The sequence below is a fragment of the Odocoileus virginianus genome, chromosome 1, assembly GCF_023699985.2.
Source record: "Odocoileus virginianus isolate 20LAN1187 ecotype Illinois chromosome 1, Ovbor_1.2, whole genome shotgun sequence".
NCBI lineage: Eukaryota > Metazoa > Chordata > Mammalia > Artiodactyla > Cervidae > Odocoileus > Odocoileus virginianus.
In genome coordinates, this window is record NC_069674.1 from 45,601,887 (window position 1) to 45,625,324 (window position 23,438).

General features: G+C 41.5%; 1 protein-coding gene across 3 annotated transcripts in view; it reads right to left on the reverse strand.

Moving 5' to 3' along the window:
* Positions 1-23,438, reverse strand: part of OSBPL3 (oxysterol binding protein like 3) — a 198,280-nt gene that overhangs the window by 4,880 nt on the left and 169,962 nt on the right. For all 3 annotated transcript variants that reach the window (XM_070467611.1, XM_070467622.1, XM_070467606.1), the window contains 6 exons: positions 18,623-18,686; positions 15,409-15,487; positions 13,750-13,894; positions 10,609-10,753; positions 6,501-6,627; positions 4,720-4,842 (listed from right to left, as the gene is read on the reverse strand). In XM_070467611.1, coding sequence (XP_070323712.1) covers positions 4,720-4,842; positions 6,501-6,627; positions 10,609-10,753; positions 13,750-13,894; positions 15,409-15,487; positions 18,623-18,686 — 683 coding nt within the window. The remainder of the gene's footprint in view (positions 1-4,719; positions 4,843-6,500; positions 6,628-10,608; positions 10,754-13,749; positions 13,895-15,408; positions 15,488-18,622; positions 18,687-23,438) is intronic.

Here is a 23,438-nt window from a genome sequence, read left to right on the forward strand (position 1 = left end):
CCGGCAATCTTGATTCCAGATGTGCTTCATTCAGCCCAGCGTTTCGCATGATGTACTCTGCATATAAGTTAAATAAGCAGGGTGACAATAAGCAGGGTGACAATATACAGCCTTGACTTACTCCTTTCCCAATTTGGAACCAGTCTGTTGTCCCATGTCCAATTCTAACCTGTGTACAGATTTCCCAGGAGGGAGGTAAGGTGGTCTGGTATTCCCATCTCTTTAAGAACTTTCCACAGTTTGTTGTGATCCACACAGTTAAAGGCTTTGGGATAGTCAAAGCATAAGTAGATGTTTTTCTGGAATCCTCTTGCTTTTTCAATGACCCAACAGATGCTGGCAATTTGATCTCTGGTTCCTCTGCCTTTTCTAAATCCAGCTTGAGCATCTGGGAGTTCTTTGTTCACATACTGCTAAAGCCTGGCTTGGAGAATTTTGAGAATTACTTTGCTAGCGTGTAAGATGAGTGCAATTGTATGATAGTTTGAACATTCTTTGGCATTGCCTTTCTTTGGGATCAGAGTGAAAACTGACCTTTTTCAGTCCTGTGGCCACTGCTGAGTTTTCCATATTGGCTGGCATACTGAGTGCAGCACTTTCACAGCATCATCTTTTAGGATTTGAAATAGCTCAACTGGAATTCCATCAACTCCACTAGTTTTGTTCATAGTGATGCTTTCTAAGGCCCGTTTGACTTCTCACTCCAGGATGTCTGGCTCTAAGTGAGTGATCACACCATCAAGGTTATCTGAGTCATGAAGATCTTTTTTTGTATATGTCTTCTGAGAATTGTTGCCACTTCTTCTTAATATCTTCTGCTTCTGTTAGGTCCGTACTGTTTTTGTCCTTTATTGGGCCCATCTTTGCTTGAAATGTTCCCTTGGTTCCTCTAATTTTCTTGAAGAGATTTCTAGTCTTTCCCACTCTACTGTTTTCTTTGCACTGATTTCTTCTATTTCTTTGCACTGATCACTGTGGAAGGCTTTCATATCTCTTGTTGCTACTCTTTGGAACTCTGCATTCAGATGGGTATATATTTCCTTTTCTCCTTTGCCTTTTGCTTCTCTTTTTTTCTCAGCTATTTGTAAGGCCTCTTCAGACAACCATTTTGCCTTTTTTGTATTTCTTTTTCTTGGGGATGGTCCTGATCACTGCCTCCTGTACAATGTCACAAACCTCTGCCCAGAGTTCTTTAGACACTCTCTCAAATCTAATTCCTTTGACTCTATTTGTCACTTCCACTGTATAATCATACAATACTAGATATTGCATAGACCCAAATTCAAAAGGTTCAAAAGAGTGGAGAGCTGAATTTTTCCATCCTACTCCCAGCCTCCTGGTTCTCCTCAGAGACAATAACCTTAGCAGCTTCACTCTTTCAGAGAAATTCCACGTGTGTGAGCTTGCATGCACGCACATGCATGCTCCACTCCTCTCCTTGTTTTCATACAATGGTAGCCCTGGGTGGTGTCCTACCCCTTAAATTTTTGCATAACATATATACTTGTAACCCTTCTCCATTGTCAAAATAAGGTCAGCAAACTATAGCTCAAGGGCCAAATCCAGCAGTTGGCTTTCTTTGTAATTCCATTTAATTGAAACATACCATGCCTGTTCATTCAAGTATCGACTATTTGCTGCTTTCGCACTGCACAGCAGGGTTGAGTCATCACTACTGAGACCTCACACCCTGCAAAGGTAATATTCCCCATTTGTCCTCTGCAGGGAAAGTTTGCTTTCTCTGGCAAAAAAGGAATTCCTCATTTCCTTTTTAAACAGTTGCACAATATTCCATTGTGGGGATGGACCACGATTTAACAGGTACTTGACTGGTGGACACTGTGTTGTCAACCCCTAGCTATTATAAACAAAACAGATGTTATTTTGTATGTGTGTGAGATTTATTATATTAAAAATTCCTGTAAGTTAAAACCTCTCGGTCAAAGAGTATGTATGCTTGTAATGTTGACTGATACTGTCACGTTTTAGAAAAAGTGAGGAGTGTGTATTTACCCACATTCTCAGGAACATAGTTTTTTTTTTAACTTTTTATTTTGTATTGGGGTACAGCCAATTAACAATGTTGTGATAGTTTCAGGGGGACAGCAAACGGACTCAGCTGACTGAGTCCATTATACATGTATAAGGGAGCTGTATACATGCATTCATTTTCTCTCAAACTCCCCGCCCATCCAGGCTGCCGCAAAACATTGAGCAGAGTTCCCTGTGTTATACAGCAGGTCCTTACTGGTTATCCATTTTAAATATAGCAGTGTATACGTGTCGATCCCAAACTCCCTAACTATCTCTTTCCCTCAGTCTTATCCCGGCAACCATGAGAGGAACATGGATTTTTATCATAATTGTTTCTCTGTTCCAATAAAGGGATGTGTTTAAAATAAGTCAATCTGCATATCAGATATTTTCCTTTGAAACAAAGATGACTAATGCTGCCAGAGCTATAGCTTCCACTTGGAATTTCCATTGATTCTTTGGTGACTCCTTAGTGTCAAGGGAAACATCTAAGTCCCCATATTCCTCCTCTGTGTCATCTCAGCCAGCTTCTAATTGGAACAGTTCCAGGACTGCTACTGCTGAACAATTCCCACCTTTTCTCACATTTTTACCTGCCACACCCAATAGTCTGATAATTTTATAGACAATCAAAAAGAAAAAGAGCTGCCGCTGTGTTCAGTCCTTCTCTATTCCAGACAGAAGTCTTACACGGTTGAAGCGACAGCCTAGATAACATTTTATATTTTGCATTTAAATGTTAGTTCATTTCCCATAGCGCTCCATAGACTTTTTGAAGATTTTTCAGGTTTTCCTATCAGGTCAAGTTGATCAATCTCCTTATCTAGTTCTTGAGACAGTTTGGTTACCCACAATATTTAATGCTCCTAAAAATACTGTAACAAACCTCTTTAACAAATATTAGTAAAATCAATTGATCAGTCTGTTAGTCTATCCATTTACCTATCCATTGCCTTTCTGAAAAAAATAATTTAAGGAAACTTATTCATTAAATGTTTAAATGAAGCTATGACTATTCCAGGATAAAACTCTACTGTACTGATCTTAAATCACTCATATCCTGAGTGTGTGATCAAAAATCCACACCAACTGGAGGGGAAAGAGTATTATACTTGGGGGATAAAACATAACTTGCTGCTATTTTCCTGTTTTGGAGATATATTATTTTACTGCTGCAGCTGATAGATTAGTTGCTAAATCCTCCTAACAGTGTTTCTGTTGCCCATTAGAAAATCATAACAACAAAAAATTCCTGCAAACAACGACAAAATCCTGAAAACAAGACTGGGGGTAATAGGCAGGGCAGGAAATGGCTGCTTTGCTATATGTGCTTGTTTTAATGTTGATATTTAAATAAATGAACAAATCAAAACACCCCAGAACCACATTGAGTCCTGGCCTGTAGTCAAGAGAGCTAGGCCCCTGTCTGGGACAGTCCACTGGGTCCTTCCACAGATCACGACGTTCCCTCGTCCTTCACCTCTTCTCAGGTAAAATAAAAGAGGAGGTGAAGGGTGGACCACCTTGGATGTCCCTTCTAAACTTTCAGCCTATTTGTAATAAGAGCCTCCTAGCCAGTTATTTGGAGAAGGCAATGGCACCCCACTCCAGTACTCTTGCCTGGAAAATCCCATGGACAGAGGAGCCTGGTAGGCTGCAGTCCATGGGGTCTCGAAGAGTCGGACACAACTGAGCGACTTCACTTTCACTTTTCATGCATTGGAGAAGGAAATGGCAACCCACTCCAGTGTTCTTGCCTGGAGAATCCCAAGGACAGGGGAGCCTGGTGGGTTGCCGTCTATGGGGTCGCACAGAGTCAGACACGACTGAAGTGACTTAGCAGCAGCAGCAGCCAGTTATTTTTAAAATGATAGTAAATGTTCCAAATCTAAGCCCCAGTATATTGGAACTTCTGCAATTCAAGAATTAGTACTTGGGATTTCTAGTTTGATGATGGTTAATTATCTCCGTCACTGTATAGAATATACTTATTGAGAAAGTGAAAGTCGCTCAGTCGTGTCTGAGTCTTTGCAACCCCAAGGATTATACAGTCCATGGACTTCTCTAGGCCAGAATACTTGAGCGGATAGCTGTTCCTTCGCCAGGGGATCTTCCCAACCCAGGGATCAAACCCAGATCTCCCGCATTGCAGGCAGATTCTTTACCAGCCGAGCCACAAGGGAAGCCCAAGAATACTGGAGTGGGCAGCCTAGCCCTTCTCCAGGGGATCTTCCCGACCCAGGAGATTGAACTGGGATCTCCTGCATTGCAGGTGGATTCTTTACGAACTGAGCTATCAGGGAAGCCCTATACTCATGAGAGGGGTTGCAGAGAAACCAATCTTAGACCCAGCCTGAACAAACTGGCCTGGTATTGGGAGCTGGGTTTGGTTGGTCTCTTTGCTTCTCCCATAAACTCTTACTAACCACCCCTCTGCAAAGGTGGGAGGTGCTGAGAGGCGCAGGGAGAGAGCAAGGATGCAGAAAGGAGGACGACTGAGGGGGAGGCAGTGTCCACACAAAGTCCGGCCCTTACAGAGGAGAGACACCACCACTGTGAAGCAGGAAAAGTGCTGAGAACACGCTCATGCGGTGGGGACACCCCATCCACTCTCCTCACTCCAGAAGCAACAGGTGTCGCCAGTACCTGCCAACAAGGACCCATAGGACCCCGCCACTCACACACCTGAAAAACCTCGGCTGGTGCTCCACCTTATTTTCTTCTAAGACCCGCCGCCTTTCTCTCTGCAGCTGTTCAATCCTCTGCTTTTGTATTTCAGCTTCTTCTAAGTTCCCTTCTTCTAGAAACCTGAGACATTAAGGGAAAAGATGAAGGAATACAAATGCCAAAGAAATGGAACCATCATTACTACCAGGACTGTACATGTGCAGACCGCATATTCAGAATACCCTCCTATACAAAGAGGACACCTCCCCAACCCTTAAACATCACTTGGAAGTAGTGAGGAATGACACTGTGTTATGAACTGGTGATACAGATAGGGTTCAAAAATTATATCTATAAAAAGGAATTTGGGGCAAAATTTCCCTCTCATTCCTGTCTTTAATTCTGTTTCCTTCCTACCCCACCCACCATGGGTAACCCACCGTGACTAGTTTCTTGTGCATCCTTCTAGAGATTTCTTATTCATATATAAACAAACATTAACATATATTCTCACCTCCCTTTTAGAACATAAATGGAAGCAGGCTATACATACTGTGCATACTTTCTTGGTTTGGTTTCTTTTTTCTTGCTTTGTTTTACTTACCAATGTATCTTGGAGCTCTTTCTTGGTAGTACATAGATCTCTTCATTTTTTAATAGATATATAATATTCAGTTATGTGGGTATACCTGAATTTATTTAAACAATTCTCCGTTGATAGATATTTGAGGTGGTCTCAATCTTTTTTATGTTACGATCAATGCTGCAGTGAAGGACTGTGTACAACTGCCATTTTGCACATGTGTTAGTTTATAAGGAGATGATTCTAGACTTGGAATTGCTGGGTAAAAAGGTGAGTTTGCAATATGTCTATTACTAACTACCCTTTACAGGGATTCCAGCAATTTACATTCCCACCAGCAGTGGTATTGGAATGCCTATTCCCTGTACCCTCAGAGTGCATCAAACCTTTTGAGTCTTTGCCATCTGATGGGTAAAGAAATGGTATAACAGCATGGCTTTTAAATTTCTGCATTTCTCTGAGCAAGACTGAGCACCATTTCATATAGTTAGGAGATATCTGCACTTCCTAGCTTGTGAACTGTTCATTTTCCTATGTCTATTTTTATTTTTTTTTTCCAAATGGATTGATCCTGATTTCCAGAACCAATTCATGAAGTAAACTGCTCAGTCATAAATCTGTTGATTCTGGGTATACATTTTATTTATTTTACCATGAAGAAGGGTGTTGGGTTTTTTTAAATAAAGTGAAATTTTATCTTTTTTTTCCCCCCTTGGTTTTGAGTCTTAAAGAGATAGGCCTCAGGGGAGACATTATGCTTTCCATTTTACAGAGTTGGAAACCAAGACTGAGAAAGGTGAAAAGACTTAGCATGTCATATAGCTTGTCAGCCTCAAACCTAGGATCAGAAATTAGATTTCAATGCACCAAAATAGTTTAAATTCAAGGGCCAAGGAACTGAATGCTTTTATTCTTTCAAGTACAGAGTAAGTGTATTTTTTATTACTATATGTGATAAAATGCTTTTAAAAAAAACTTAAAAAATATATATTTAAATAGAAATGGGAATCTACTGGTGAATAAAGGTCATGCCACACACTGCTCTAAGCTGGGCTCTGCTCCTTCCACAAGGTTGCATATAGTCCCCCTAGACTTCTACTCTTGATGACAGAATCTCTCTCTTTTAGGCTCCATTGGTGGCCTAGAAGATGTTACTAAGCCTTTTTATAAAGAGTTTCACATCTCTGGAGGATAAAGACCTGAAAAATATCCTTACCTTTGATCTGGTCTGAATCGAGTGTCAGTAGGTGGTAATAAAGACTTTAACAATGGATCCATTTCATTTAATTCTAGTGCAAACTGTGTGAAGCCATAATATTGCTCATAGCCTTTTGGCATGGGATCTAAAAGAAAGAGAGATCGTTCATCTCTAACTTGAATTGCATTCACATCACATCTTAATTCTTTCACCTTTTTCATCTCAGACCTGCTACAATTTTTCTCTCTCAGCTCTAAACTCTTACTATTTCTATTAAAACATTCTGGCTTACAAAGAGGTTCTGAATTTTTCTCTATAGATTTTCTTTTCTATAAGTTTCCTTCTGCCTACAAGGCTAAGGCCTTTTTCATGCAATTCAAATTTGTTAAATATCAAAATGTTTCTATAGAATTTTAAGTTATAAAAAGAATTTGTTACAAAAATAAGCATGCTGAAAAGAACTCCAGGTTCATTTTTACTAACAAGACTCTCACTCTAGAGAATCCATTTTTCATTTAAGAGATGTCAATTTCTTCTGAAACTGTCTAGTACCTTGAATAGTGTTGGACCCATAGCAAGAGGTTATACTTTACTTTCATCTCTGCTCCTCCTTTCCTCAATGTGGGGCCTCTCCAAATCTTACATATTTTAATTTTAAACCATCTCAGAGGAAGCCAGGAATATAGATGGGATTATACCAGCAGAAAACACTGTCAGCTGGAACCAAAGGGGATAGAGAAAACGGGACTAAATGAAGCAAGGCTGTTGGACTATTGTTATTTTACAGATGGAAGCAGAGAGCTGCCCGGCTGCAAACACGCACCACCTTCAAACAAAGGGAGAAATGACTCTGAGGGTGATTCAGAGACATCAGGCTGACCCTCCCTCCACAGGCCCAGGGGGCAAGGCTGCTTCCACTTCTCAAAGGGCTGGGCCACTATGCAGCTTCAACATGCCCAGCTGCCACTACCCAGAACCCTGGGGGCCTTGGGAGCTGGCCAGTGTCCCAGTGCGACCAGAGGGTGGGGCATCAAGCCAAAGAGGAGGTTCCCCAGTCTTAAGACCTAATGGCATTTGCCGTGCTAGGTTCTGGGCTAACTTAAAACCCATCACCGCTTTCTTCTTTCTTCTTTCCCCCTTTGGAATGGGAATGTCTATCCTATGCTCATCCTGTCACTGTATTTTGGAAACACATTTTGGTTTCACAGGTTCATAGCTGAAAAGGATGAATCATACCTCCAATCTCACCCATGCCTGATTTAGATGATATTTAGATGAGACTCTGGACGTTAGAGTTGAAGCAGGAATGAGTTAAGACTTTTGGGGCTGTTGGGGTGGAAAACATACATTTTGCATGTAAGAAGGATATGATTTTGGGGGCCAGCATGTTAGACTTGATGTTTATGTTTTCTTAAAATTCATATGTTAAAATGCCACCTCCAACATGACTGTATTTGGAGATGAGGTATCTAAAGAATTGAAGAAGGTATAATGAGGTCAGAAGGGTGGGCCCTCACCTGCAGCCAAGCCACAAGGAAGACTCTGACCAGAATCCAAATTTGCCTATACCTAGCCTCTGGAACTGTGAGAAAATGAATTTCCGCTGTTTAAACCAGCCAGTCTGTGGTGTTTTGTTATAGCAGCCAAAGCAGATTAATGCAGTCATGCTGCCCTAATTTTAATTCCAGCTAAGAATCAAGCTAAATAGACCTAAATTTATGTCTTGGATAAATCAAATGTAGACTAATATAGTCTACTCTGAGCCTTAGCTCTAGTTGTCCATACATACAAATACAAATGCTTTCCATGAACTTTTCTGCAGACCCATTTTTTGAGGGTTCAGAAGTCCATTTTGTCTAATTCTAGTTCTCTGGATCCTAAGTATAAAAATAATAGCAAAGCTTCCTATTGTGCCTTCAAAAATACATCCTAGTCTTCCAGTCACCAGAGTGGAGACTGTTTTTTTTTTTTTTTTCTTGCAGACAGGCCAGGGATGCTCACAACCATAAACAAAGACATAAAGTCAATAAATAACAAGAATAACAGCTCACACAGTGTGCTTTTGTCAAGGTACTACTTTAACACCTGGACCAGATGGTAACTCTCATCTGCAATACATTCTTTAAGCAAAGGAGAATGAGTGTTTCACTCATAAAATGTCATGTGTGCCTCTGAACCTTTGAAGCCAAGGAGGTGGCGAGTGGTGCCAATTCATTTCTAGCTTCATGGCAACCTCTCTGTCAGTGGAAGATGCAGATACTGCCCATTGAAAGAGACATTGTTGGCTGCCCACTCTACAGTCATCTCCCTTTCTTGCTAATGGCTGACTCATCTGTGAAGGTGTCCTTGTACTCTTTCTAGGGGATTAATCTAAGGTCATCAGAATCTCTCCTGCTGACCCAGTGTCACAGATCAGTTAAGGGATGAATCTGGTTCCACTTCAGGTTGACAAGTTACAAACACACAATTGGCGATTTCCCTGGTGGAACAGTGGATAAGAATCCGCCTGCCAATGCAGGGGACACAGTTTTGATTCCTGATCCGGGAAGATCCACATGCCTCGAAGCAACTAAGCCCATGCCCCATAACTACTGAAACTGCTCTAGAGCCTATAAGCTACAACTACTGAAGCCTGCGCGCCCTAGAACCCATGCTCTGCAACAAGAGAAGCCACCATGATGAGAAGCCGGCACACCACAACGAAGAGTCCCCACTCGCCACAACTAGAGAAAGGCCACGCGAAGCAGCAAAGACCCAGCACAGCCAAAAATATATAAAACAGTAAATAAATAAATGATTTTTAAAAAAGAGCAGAGCCTTGCAGGAGACTCTGAATTCAGAAGAGGAAGATGGAGTAACAAGGACCACATTTGGCCTCCCACATAAACCACCACCAACAAAAAGGAGACAGACAAGATAGAAAGATACATTTGCTGGGGGATACTAGGAAATTCTTCATTCCTGAGAAGAAAAGAGTCACAGCAGAACAAAGCTCTTCCATCCTGACTTCTCCTCTGCTTAGGGAGCTGTCACATAAGAATATGATATTGAACTGAAACAATCATATTGCATCCAGGAGAAGAAATATAACTGCCATATCGGGAGTGGCAGGTGGTGTTATTTGTAAAGAGCTCACCTGCCAATGCAGGAGACATAAGAGATGCAGGTTCAGTCCCTGGGTTGGAACATACCCTGTAGAAGGGCATGGCAACCCACTCCAGTATTCTTGCCCAGAGAATCCCATGGACAGAGGAGCCTGGTGGGCTATGGTCCATAGGGTCGTAAAGAGTCAGACACAACTGAATCGACTTAGCAAGCACAATATGTTCTCAATGATCTATGTTCTTGAGACAGGTAAGTTGCCTATGTAATAACCCTGGGGCCACCCCCTCCACACTTGTTGTTAAGTAACAGTACATATTCTAATGGTTTAAGCCACTATTAGAATGGTTTTCCTTTTTAGATTTTATTTTGATCAGCCTAAAGCATCTTAAGGGTACTCTCTAAGAACAATGGTTTTAGAGTATAGCCATGACTCAGGAAGATATTTATCAGATGAAAAGATGGGCTAAACTCTTAAATGTTTTAGGGGACATGTTATGAAGTTTTGGCTTCCTTACCCTTTCCCGCCCCCCGCCCCCCATCTGCTTAATGCACTTAGCATCTTTCTAGAATTACAGGAGAGATTAGAGTGTCTTATGGTATTGGGAAAATCTAGGGGAGCCCCTAACTCCTGTAGGTCATTCTGCTTTTCCAGTAAGGTTTCCCTATCTCTAGAATGACGTCTTGTACTTCACTAATATTGTTTCTTGTGTGCCCGGTATAGACAAAGGAATGATGTGCGACCACCAATAATCAATGGTTTTGTTCTGGGATTCAGAACCCAGGACTTTACCAGCCCAACAGAGGTACTGTTGATAAGCATGAGGATGAGTCTGAGCTATAACTAGGTGAATGACAGAAGAGCCAGGAGCTCTAGCATAGTTCAAAGGGAGGCTGGATATACTGAACGGACGCTGAGGTCCACCCGCGGGGGGAGGGGGGTTCTGGCCACGCCCTCCCGTTGCTCAGCGATTCTTCTGGCCACGCCCTCCTTTTACTCCGCCCAGCGAACCCAGATACTAACTCGCTCTCCAGATGCAAGCCGATGAGGAGGAGCCGCCGCAGTAGATGCTCTCGTGCCATTTGCCAAAGAGCCGATGTACTGCTTTTCCACTCTGGTCAAACACTGTACCTTCAATCTCATGGGCGTTAGTGCTCCAGTATTTTGCCTAGTAGTAAAAAGAGAGTCATCTGTTAGTGTTTTGGAGTCAATTTATGATGAATGTTAAGAGAAAAAAGGAAGAGGAAAGAAATCCGCAAGAATGATTCCATGCTGCATATGGTTCGTTGGTTCTGGATTAAAAAAAAAATTCATACTTTTAATTATTTAATAAAAATTAAAAGCTAGCCCTTTATTTATAGTTTGTAACTCAACCATCAACATTTGTGTAAGACATAACTTTCTATCTACTTTCACATCATGAACTGCAGGAAGGAAGGGCTCATCCATCAGGTGGGGGTTGAGCCTTAAGCCCCCTCCAGAACAGCTGTTCCCCGCCTGTCACTGGGACTCTACTGCAATTTAAAAAAAATGTAACTCATATTACTTTTTCTCTCAAGGAACTAGACAATCCTTTGTAAACAACCATTTTTTTTTACCAAGTTTGTAAACCAATCAACTTTCAGTTCCTACTATTAATTTCTTCCCCCCCAAACCAGATCTGCTCATCTAACTTATAGGAACCTTATGCAATCCACATTCCCACTGAGTTGGTCCTGGACTGAGAATAGCTCAGCTAGGCTCAGCCTTGTGGATTTTACACATACAGTACCACACTGCGGTCAGCAGAGGGAGCGCTAACTCCCTAGAGTTGAGTTTTTCAATTTTCCTTGCCTGCCCTAAAAATCTGCAAAAGACCAGAAGGCATTACTCCATAAATCAAAAAATTCTACTACTGTTTTCAGCCAAAACAGAACCCATATTTGGAAACCAATAAAATAGAGTGAAATTTCCAGGCCATATCTGGTGGACTGGCTTCCCCATTCCAAGTCCAGGGTAAAAATGGGAGGAAGGGCAGAGTATCGCAGTACCTCAGGGATTAATCAGAAATCTAACAGTGAGTTCTCCAGTCATGTAGAAACGAAAGCAAACACTGTCCAGGCTCTTAAATTTATTCTAAAGCAGAAGTCATATTTTCTCTGTAGAGATATTTGTCAGTAAGTCCAATTACTTACTGGGAAGCCACAGAAAGAGGCAGTCATTGCTCCACACATGACTGCTGCTTTCAGATTCTTTTTCAACACCAGAGGCACATCCAGTGTTCTAATTCTTTTCATCTCTCATGCTATGAAAATATGTTCCCTGGTCCCCAGGTATGGTATACCATACCATTTATGGATGGTATAAATGGGAGTGAAGCACATTTCTGTGGGGAAATTTCTGAAAGCAGGGTAGCTTGCACCTGGATCGATCAATCAATCTATCTATTATCTGTCAATCTCCCAGGTATATATATCCCTTATTCAGGCTTCCTTTGCTTCTTTTTGGAAAGACCTTAGATGAAGTATTTAAGGCAGGGTCATCTTTGCATGCTGCATTGCTTCAGTCATGTCCAACTTTTTTCAACTCCATGGACTATAGCCTTCCAGGCTCCTCTATCCATGGGATTCTCCAGGCAAGAATACAGGAATGCGTTGCCATGTCCTCCTCCAGGGGATCTTCCCAACCCAGGGATGGAAACTGCGTCTCTTACATCTCCTTCATTGGCAGGCTGGTTCTTTACCACCAGAGCCAGCTTATTTTATGCCAAATCACTACTAATTCTATCTACAACCCAGTTTGACCTACAGGATATAATAAAGACCCCAAGCCATCTCTCCATAATGCCCCCAGTTGCTGCAGGTGGTACAGAGAGGTACTGTGTGAAATTCCAGTTAGAACCTAATCTCTTGGCTTATGATTTTGACCTTAATTAGATGCAAATACTCCTTGAGGAGGGTAACCCTTTAAGGCCACTTGGTATATGTGAGATTTTTACAGGCAAGAGGGAATTTCAGGAGGGAGAAAAGGTGGGGAAACGGGCTGAAATCAAGGCAGATGGAAAGTTGGATAGGTAAGCAGATGATTCCAGGCTCTTTGCCTGAGGAAAAGCTGTTCACTTATCCTTGAATGTGCACGAGACTCTGCTGTGTGCTAGGCAAAACTGCCAAGCATCAGCCACAGCAGTGGGCAAGACAGATTAGGCTTCTGCTTTTCTGGAGTCAGGAAGAGCAAGGAGGGTATGGGGAGCAGAAAATAAGCAAGTTAAAGCAACAGCGAGCCAGCCACCTGTAGGTGGTGATAAACACTCTGACGATATGAAAGAGGGTGACTAACAAGGCTGGTGGAAGGATCTGGAGAGAGGACCCCAAGCATAAGGAAGTGGAGAGGGAGAAAGAAGGACAGTACAGCTAGAGGACGGTGAGGAAGGAAGGGGATGAGGGGTGGCAGGAGTCGAGGTTGGAGAGAAAAAAGGGGGTGTGTGTATGTGTGTGATGGGGGTGGGGAATGCAGACTCTACTGGGTCTCATGGGCCATTGTAAGGATGTAAGCTTTTGTTCTGAGAAAGATGGGAATTGTCAGAGGATTTTGGTCAAATATGATGTGACTTTCATTTTTTAAACTGTGCTAAAACATACATAATATTTACTGTTTCAACCATTTTTAAATGTAAAATTGAGTGGCACTATGTACATTCACAAAGGTGCATAATGATTGCCTTATATATCTCCAGAACTTTTCATCTTCCCGAACTGAAACTCTGTGCCCATTAAATAATGACTCCCTATTCCTTCTTCCCAGTCCCCAGAAATCACCATCCTACTTTCTGTCTTTATGAATCTGGTGCTCCAGGTATCTCATTTAAATGGAATCATTTTTGTCCTTTTGTGTCTGGCTTATTTCACTTAGCATAATGTCTTCCAGGCTCATCCATACTGTATCATGATGACTTATGTTTCAACGGGGTCCCTCTGGCTGACTCACAGGGGAGAGACCATAGAGGAGTAAAGAAAGGAAGGAGGCTGGGAGGGACTGTGACCCTGGTCCAAGTGAGAGGGGTAAGGCTGGGATCAGGGGGCCCTGGCACAAAAATGAAGGTGAAAACTTCCCCAAGACACCCTGTGCCCTGAGGCCCAGTTCTGCCAAGGCCTGTCTGGGGCCACAGCTCACAGGCACCGAGGTTACCTTTATAAAGTTCACTTTGCAGTGGCAGGAATCATCATTCAGGTTCTTGATGACAATCTCTCCATAGTGCTCGATCCACCTCTGCCCACTTAAGATGTTGTGGATGCAAGAAGTCACTTTGTTCCACTCAAAATGATCTCCAAAACTAAAGGGGGGAAAAGGGAAAGTTACAGCTCCCAGAGGAGTCAGCAGCAAATGCAAACAAGCATTTCAAAAACAAGTCCTGTAATGAATTTCTTATACCTTCATTTACAGAGCTAACACCAAGAAAGCCATGCTGGGTGGTCTAAGAGCCTTCACCTTCCTCCCCATGGGTGAGGTGGGGGGCAGCAGTCAGACCCTGGAGCTACAGAGGCTCCACTGGAAGTGGGAGGGTCTCCTGAAACAACCCACTCCGTCCTTTGACAGAGGAGGAAACTGAACCAGATTGAGGGGTGTCTAAAGTCACCAAACTATGAAAGGAGAGTGACAAGCGGAGGGTGGAGAGGTTGTCCACAGTGTGCTCCATCTCCACACACACACACGCATATGTATACACAGGCAGACACGTGCACTACGTATTTATGTATATACATGTGTGGGTACATATATGTAGGCACGTATGTCTACAGGAAGATTTTGATCTATTGTAGTTTTTCCAAGTTGAAGGTTTGGGGCAATTCTGTGTAGAGCAAGTCTATTAACAGCGTTTTTCCAACAGCATTTCCTCACTTCATGTCTCTGAAATACATAATATGTAACTTTCATAAGCAATGGGAAGCCAAAAAAATTCATATTGTAATATTTACTTTATTGCAGGGGTCTAAAACCAAATCTGCAATGTCTCCGAGGTGTGCCTGTACATACACATACGTATATATTTTATATATAAATCCTAAGATACAAATATCTTAAATCTTTTACAATGAGAAAGTATTCCACGTATGACTTACAGAATGAAATAATAATTATGAGGATAATGGTATTAAGACCAAACCAAACACTTCATGGCACATACTATGTGCCGAGTATTATCTTTTTTAAATTATTTTAATTGGAGGCTAATTACTTTAGAATATTGTGGTGGTTTTTGCCATACATTGACATGAATCATGTGACTATTTTAAGTGTTATTTCAAGTGCTTTCCATATCTGTTTAATCATCACAACAGTCTTATGAAGTAGATGGTTTATTATCCCTATTTCACAGATGAGGGAACTGGTGATCAGAAAGGTTAAGTACCTGCCCATGGATTTGCAATTAGTAAGTAGCAATGCGAGCATATGAGTTCCAGCTCCAGAGACCATAACCATTACCACTTTGCTTTATGAATAAGTATCAACAATCCCTGAAAGATCAAAGTCATGGCTTTCTTTAAAAACATTTTTGACAGTGAGGCAGAACAACAATGTTAAAGAAAAATTATCATTCTTAATTGTGTTAGAAAGTAGAAATGACATTTTTAAAAACTCTATTCAGGGAACTTTGGTGTCCAGGAAGTATTTCCATTACAGAGAATAAAAATGTGAGATTGTCAAAACGAGAAACATTTGAAGCTACGGTCAAACATATTAAAAGAAAAACCCACACACTCAGCACCACGGGGGATAATGGGCATCCTGTTTCCAAACCCTGACCCTAAATTCTATCAAGTTCCTAATCAGAGAAGGAGAACTTACACTGGCAGAGTCACATGGGTTGTGCCAATGGGAACGATTTCCATGGATTTGCCCCAGAATTTGTTTTTCCATCTCACATCTGAAATGAAAGAATACTGAGTATTACATATTTAGCAGGAGAGCTAGGTAGATCAAAGGTTTCTCAGGCTGGATAAACGATTAATCACAATATAGGATAATCTCTTCATAATAAAATTTATCATTATTCAATGTAAATAGCAAATGAGTACCTGGAACAGAATTAGAGAAACTAAAACTACAAAGGATCACCGCCCCCGACCCCCTGGAAGAACTCCTAGTATGAAAGGCATACAGAAGTGAAAAGAAGCAAGGCCCCCATGAGGGGCTATCACTGAGTATGTCCAAATACAGTGAAATGGAACCAGAGAAGGAGGATGACCACCATGCTTGGAGAAGAGGCTTGTCGGGCCTCTTAAGGCCCTGAAAGGGCAACTTAAACTGTGGTTTGGAAGAATAGATAGGAGTTCACCTGGCAGAGAAAAGGCCGTTTAAGGCAGAAGACGTGAGAGATATGGGAGAACAGGGTGTGGTTCTGTTCTGTGGGTCTCAGGTTGTTTAGAGAGAAGAGTAGAAATACAGCTTGAGTACAAAAAACAGCAGGCTTGATAAGCTTGGCTTCTTAAATCGCTGATTTGGGTGCACTGGGGGAAACAAGGTGTTTGTTCAGACAGAGAATTGATGTGATTTAGATACAGACTTTGCCAAGACAATTGGCAGCAATGTGGAAAATGGAACAAAAGCAGGTGAGATGAGAAGCGGGTGATCTGTATTTGCTCAAAGGATCAATAAGGGTGACGTGAACCAGGACAGTGGTAGTGGATGCAGTGGAGAAAGTGGTCCCAGAACCACTAAGGAAACAAAAATAGGACTTGGTGACATTATTACATGCAGACTGTGACAGACAGGGAGAACTTGCGGATGATTTCAGATTTCTACAGCATGCACGAGCGGTGGCGCCATGAGGGGGACAGGGATAGAAAAAGAAGAGCAGAGACAGATGACCCCTCTGGCTGCTAGGTGACCACACACAGACCACAGGGGAGCAACGGTGAAGGCGTGGAGGCCAGCAGCGGGGCAAGGCCTGGCCTAGGAGAGAGATGGGCCGGGAGCAGGGAGGCCCTGAGCACAAACTGCAGGATTCTATTTATATGATGTGTCCAGAACAGTCATACCTATAGGGACAGAAAGATCAGTGGTTGCATCAGGATGGAAGAGGTTGACAGAAATTGGAAGGTAGGGGGACAGAGGCAGGAGGGTATGGTGGTGGGGAGCCATTAAAAGGTGGGTACTGGCTGAAGAAGTTTCTTTTTGGAGTGATGAAAATGTTCCAAAGTTCCTGTAGTGATGATTGGACAACTATGTGAACATACTAAAAACCACTGATTTGTACCTTTAATTAGGTGAGTTGTACAGTATATATCTCAGCAAGTTGTTACCCCCCAAAAGATAATTGGTTGTTTAAAGCAAAGTAGTAATAATGTGTGACAGGGTTTATAACATATATACGTAAGATGTTTGTCCACAATAGGAAAGGTTGGGGAAGGGGGAATAGAAGGACACTTTTTAAAGTTTCTTTTGCTATAGGTTAAGCAGCAAATTAACACCTGAAAAGAGACTGTGATATGTTAAAGATATATGAATCCTAAAGCAACAACTAAAAAAATGGAAAAAGACATATAGCTAATAAAGCAACAAAAAATATACAATGGAATCACATATAACAATACAAAAGAAGGTTAAAAAAGAAAAGAGAGAGAGAGCGAGAGAAAAGGGGGAACAAAAAACTGGTGCGACAGGCAGAAAACAAACAAGAGACCAGATCTAAACCCAACTATGTCGATAATCACAAGATCCCCTGGAGGAGGGCATGGCAAACCACTCCAGTACTCTTGCCTGGACAATCCCATGGACAGAAGAGCCTAGTAGGTAATAGTCCATGGGGTCACAAAGAGCCGGACACGACTGAAGTGACCTAGCATGCATGCACGCACGCACATGTCAATAATCATAATAAATGTAAATAATCTAAACAATCTAATTAAGAGGCAGAAAAATGTCAAAATGGATTTTTTTTTTTTTAATAAACAAGATTTGGCAGTCATGGACTTATGGAGAGGTGGAACTGCCCAGGAAGAAGCTGATGAGGAAGAAGAGAAAGGAGCTGAAGAGAAAACTGTGATTGATGTAAGGAGCACACAGAAAGTGCCTGAAGAAGACCCCTCCCATTAAATAACATATAACTAAAGTAATAATAACAATAAAGTCCTTACAAGGTCAATGACACGGCAATTAGGAGGTCAGAGACATTATGGGAAACTTTTCCCAAAGTATTTTAATGAAAAAGAAGTCTCCAGTCAAGCTTCAATTCTAAATTTTAGTAGCAAAGATTCAAAAAGGAAACCATGGTACTTGTAATCTAAACTAGCAATACTGCCTCCAGAGAGAGAAACTGGATGGTTGGGAACTGGGATAGGGGAGGGAAATTTTCCACAAAATACTCTTATCTTTTAAATTTTATAGATACATTAAAAAAAAAAAAAAGGCCATGTGGCAAATCAGGTGTTAACCAGTTAGAATAATCTTTTAAAAAACTGACATGTGCTCATGGTTCAAAACACTGGGATGCTCAAATTTTCTTTTTATAGCACGCTCTGACTATGGAATAAATAAGTTAACACAATTAATTAATCCATTTAGGAAATATTAGCAGCAATATTTTGTCTTCAGAGCAACCATCCCTCCCAAAATTAAAAACATAATAAACTGAACAGAGGAATAACTACCCCCAAACTGAAAAAAAAATTGGCAATGTAAAATTTCAGAAATAAAATTTAAAGTTTTAAAAAGCAAAAGAACCCTCTGCAGTCTAGAGTCTAATGACTGTAAATATTTAATGTCTCTTGAAATACACGAGACATTTCAAATGGATGCAGAATACGATACAGGGAAAAGTTACAGGAATAAACAACGGTGAAGGGCCAGACAAAGACTGAGAATTTTTAAAGAAGGAGACTGTCAAATTATCCTCCGGAAACTTTAATTATGAAATCAACAAATGGCAGTTATTGTTCAGTGATGAGAGGCAAGAACATCAAATGGTACAGATTATTCCAGCAAGATCCAAGTTCAGGGCCCACTTAATGAGCATTTACAGTAAATGATAGTGTTACACAAAATGATAGAGGCACATTACCTTGCCAGAAAACAAAATTTGCAGACTCAGCATGACATGCAGAGATAGGAGGATGGTGGCTGACCTGATGGAAACAAAGGTGAAAAAAACAAAACAAAAAATTAACTTTTGTGTCTTGCAAAATCTTCTTTCTCCCTTGCATTGAGATGTGACCCAACTGCAGTGTCTAACTGAATGGAAGCTGGTTAAGTCCCTTCAACGAGTCTGTCCTCAAGAGGGAGCTCCTGACACAGCTCTGTCTTGTCAGAAAAAAGCCTCCGGAAACCTGGGGAAAAAGCAGCCAAGTGGTGAGTGATGAGGGTGGAAATAAGTTTTGAAAGATGTGAAAATAAAGGCAGAGACACAGGGCTGCCCACTTACAAATCAGCTAACCTGACATTAGCTTCCAAGGTCAAAATCAATACTATTCTGAAAGTACCTGCAAATGTTTTAATTAAGATGTCAAATAGTACATATTTTAAATGTTAAGTATTTCTAAGCAACACAAAAAAACTCTTTGGTTCAGCAGATTTTAATCTGCTGAGCCCACTCAGTGGGTCAACAGTGCAAGGTATCTTTTTGAAAACTGCATCACAATGTCCAGCTACTTTTTAGATCACTGACAAGACGACCAATCAACTGCTGAGAAAAAGTTTTTGTTCATTTTTTGTTCATAAAAATATCTTCAGTAAATATGCAATTACATTACAGAAAAGAGAGTCCTCTGTAACAGAGACTATAGATCATTTCCCTGCCTTTTGTCATTGGGGTCATTAACTTCTGTTTTACTCATTAATGAAGAAGCTAAAGAGAAAATGGCTCCTCAGCTAGATTTCTTCATTATCTCAGTAACACTCAAGGCACAGGAGCAGTGCATGTGCTATTATCATGATAGTTCTATCATAGAGTACTAGTAAATGAGTAATAAGCCTGGCATGCTTGCTTGGGATTGCAGAGTTGGACACAACTTAGCAACTAAGTAGCTACAATAAAAGAGTAACGCTGCTAGTGATGTTTCCAGAAATTTCTATGACATAGCTGGTTCTTAGCAAACATTATCTTACATTTAGGACATTTACACATGAGAAAACCGAAACCAGAGAGATTATCTAACAATAACATTGCCCAAACACACTGAGAGGAGTGGAAGTAAAACCCAGCATTTTTAGTTTGCAGGTGGCTTTCAAAGTTTCCAAAAGAAAAGTCCTTTAAGTAGACACACCCTGTTTTCAAACATATCAAAAACTCAGAACACTCAGAGGCCTGCTTGAGGTGAACAGGTGTGGCAGGAAGTTGGGGTGACCAATCCATAACCACTGGCCTTGCTCTGAACCCTGGACTGCAGAGAGGAACAAGTTTGAGAACCTCTTCTGCGGCCCTCTTCCGGTGAACAGCCAGGACAGGACGGGAGTGCAATGGTATCCACTTGGCTTGAAGAAAAGCAGGGACAAAGATGTCAACAGCGCAGCTATCTTTCAGGTCTCAATGAACATATAAACCGCAGATCCACTATGAGGTGGATCCACTATGACCGCACATTTGCGGTCCCTCAGAGGTTTTTATTCTCACTGACCTCTTGAGAATGTGAGCTCCTCTCCATGATTATGTGCATTTCATCTCAAACACCGACTAAGAATCCTAACTCCTAAAATGCTTTTCTTTACTGACTTTTCTTTCAAACCAACCCCCTAAAGATACATTATATCACACAAACTGCTAAATCCTTGTCTTCTCTTCTTTCCCCATTAGGAGAACAGTGGAGTTACTTTTTAAACCTTGGGATCATACACAAGAGGGCTTCCCTGGTGGCTCAGTGGTAAAGCATTTGCTCACCAATGCAGGAGACACAGGTTTTGTCCCTGGACTGGGAAGATTCCCCTGGAGGAGGGCATGGCAACCCACTCCAGTATTCTTGTCCGGGGAACCCCATGGACAGAGAGAGGAGTCTAGCAGGCTATAGTCCACAGGGGTGCAAAGAGTGGGACATGATGTAGCAACTAAACAACAACATCATATAAAACTAAACAAGGGCAAGACAATAGTGACCCCCCCACTTTTTCACTCCACTTGCCTCATCCACCCCCCAGTGGAGGGGACAGCAGCTATGGAATAGCCCCCTGCCCCATAACATAGGCAGATTTTAAGTAGATTATTACAAAGCAGATCATAGTCATTCCCACAGAAATAATGCAGTAAAAAATGTGAAGATCACAGCCTTGGTCAAGAGTTTGGCATTTTGTAAGTCTGGCAAGTATAAGCACCAACGCAAAATACAATACATAAAAACTAGAAACTCTTCTGTAATAATTTAAAATCCCATGAAACAAGGATATAAATATACTGTCCATATGAATTATAAAAGAAACCCTATCATATCATAAAGTATACATTATGTCCCATAAAATGCAAATTTGACCTTTTTAAAACAGTTGTGTCAGAATAGTGAATCACTGCTTAGCAAAGTGCCTTTAGATGGAGTTGAAGGGATATTCTCTGAATGCATAAATCCCAACACTGACATATCAATGATTTGGTTTATTTCTTTCTGGCTTAAAAACACCTTTGGGAGTGATTTATTTGATGTACATGACTTTTCAGAAGTTTACAAAGCTTTCCAGGGAAACTAAATTGGTGCCTTATTTTTGTTTGATATGTTTCCTTCCCACAGATATTTATTCATGAAACGTATCTGAAGCCTCTGCCATGTGCTGTGTGAGTGTCAGGGAATGAGCGATTGCTCCTGGAGTCCCCCAGATCTAGAAGCTAACTGTGCAAGATCATCGACATCATCTACTGGCTGTGTGACCCTGAGGGTGTTTTTAAACCTTCTGGGCCCCCATTACCTCATCTGTAAAACAGGACTACTACCACTGACTCTGCAAACTAAAAAAAGATATCCCTTGGAAAGTGCCAGGATCATCTGCTAGTACAGCCAGCAGAGATTAAATTTAAATTTTTTGTCATGAGTGGTATTTCCACTTAGCTCTCATGGTAACCTTGTGTCTTCATTACCCTTATCTTATGAATTAGGAAACAGGGCTTTTTCCCCCCCAGCCAAGAGCCTGCCCAGTGCTACACAGTTAATCACCGACGAGGGCAGCACTCTAAATTCAGGCCTTCTGACTTCAAATCCAACAGTTTCCTGCGATGCCCTAGCTGCTCCCTGATGGCCGCTCTCGACGCTGGGCCCTGGCTCCTGCCCAAAGCCTCGGCACACTGTTCCCATCTCATGGATATTTAGAAAATGAACCTTCTGAGTTTGACCTTTCCAACCCCTCTGAGTCTTGTTTACTTCTTTGTAAAATGAGGTCTGAGAATCCCTCTGGCTTCAAGATACTATCGTTCTAACATCTGTTTTCTTTGAATCTCAGTATCAGAGGCAGCAGTGGATGCCAGGCAATTGGAAAAGATTCTATTAAGGCTTTGATTAATTAAAAGACCCATGAAAAGGGGGTAATTCCCAGTTAATCATTTAATTTTTATTGATGGTCATCTCTCTAACATACCATCTACCCTGTCTTTGCTAGTACAGGATTTAGTTGAGTTTCTCTTTTTATTACATCTTAACCCAGGCACCAAAAGGGATTAGATTTTGAGTTTGAGTCTGAACTGATTTAGACTCAAAGCGAACACTGTTAACCTGCTGGCTAAACCCACTTTGGACTGTTTTTTAGTATCTCTCTCCATCACTTCCTCTCTCCCTCGATCAAATAGGAGCGATTTTTTTTACTGGTAAGGACCAAACATTCAGGAAATTAGTAAATACGGTTTATCGTGCAAGTATTTATATGTATCTTTCTTTCTACAATCTCAAAGTCAATGAGTTTCCCTAGCAGTTAAGAATTCTTGTGATTCAGCTGAGGTCTTTCTTCACCCTGTCCTGGTGATTTTTTATTTATGCTTTCAGAATGCACTTTATATAAGAGGTGGGTGGTAAGGAGACGAGAATATGAGTATTTCAATATTTGTGTATTATATAGGTTTTTCTTCTTCAGACTGAGAAAAGTAAAACCTTAAATACATCAGTGCTGCAGCTGCCCAGAGCCGTAACTATAGAGTCCTCCTAGTCTGGATGTGTCTCCCACCACAAAGGGATGCTGGTGGAAAAGAGAACAAGTGTCAGTCAAAAATCACCCAGGGAGGGGGCCAAGGCATTCATCAAATATTTCCTGATGGTCTGTGATGTGTCAGGCACTATCTTAGTCACTGAGGATACAATGAGAAACAAAAGAAACAAAAATCTTTACCCTCCTGGAATTTAAAGTGCAGAAATGTAAATGGGTGGACAGATATAAGCACATAATTTGCCAGTGGTGACAAGGGAAGGAGAATAAAGCAAGGATGAAAATGGGAGATGGTGAGTGGGAATGTCATCCTGGACAGGGTGGTTGGGGCAGGACTCTGTGATGGAAATCTCTGAGGCTAAGAGAAGTAAGACAGCCAATCGCATAGATAGCCAGGGGAAGTATGTCCAGGTCAGAGGACGCAGCCACTGTGCAGGGTTGACAGATGCTCAGAATGTTTTAGGAGGAGCAAAAAGGTCAGTGTGGCTGAAGCTGAATGAGTCAAAGTGGGAAGAGGCATGATATCTGGGGGTGTCATCTTAGAGGGCTCTGTGGGCCGCAGCCAGAACTTGGGGTTTGATTCCAAGTGACTGCATAAGTTATTAGAGACATCATTCTGGTTGCTGAGCGCAGAATCGGCTGTGGGAACAAGGGACCAGATAATGAGTCTATTGCAACAAGCCCAGTCATTGATGCCAATGGCTTGGGCTTGATGACTAGCACCAGTGGGGGTAGCAGTGAAAATGGCTTTGAAGGAAGACCCTGGGATTTGC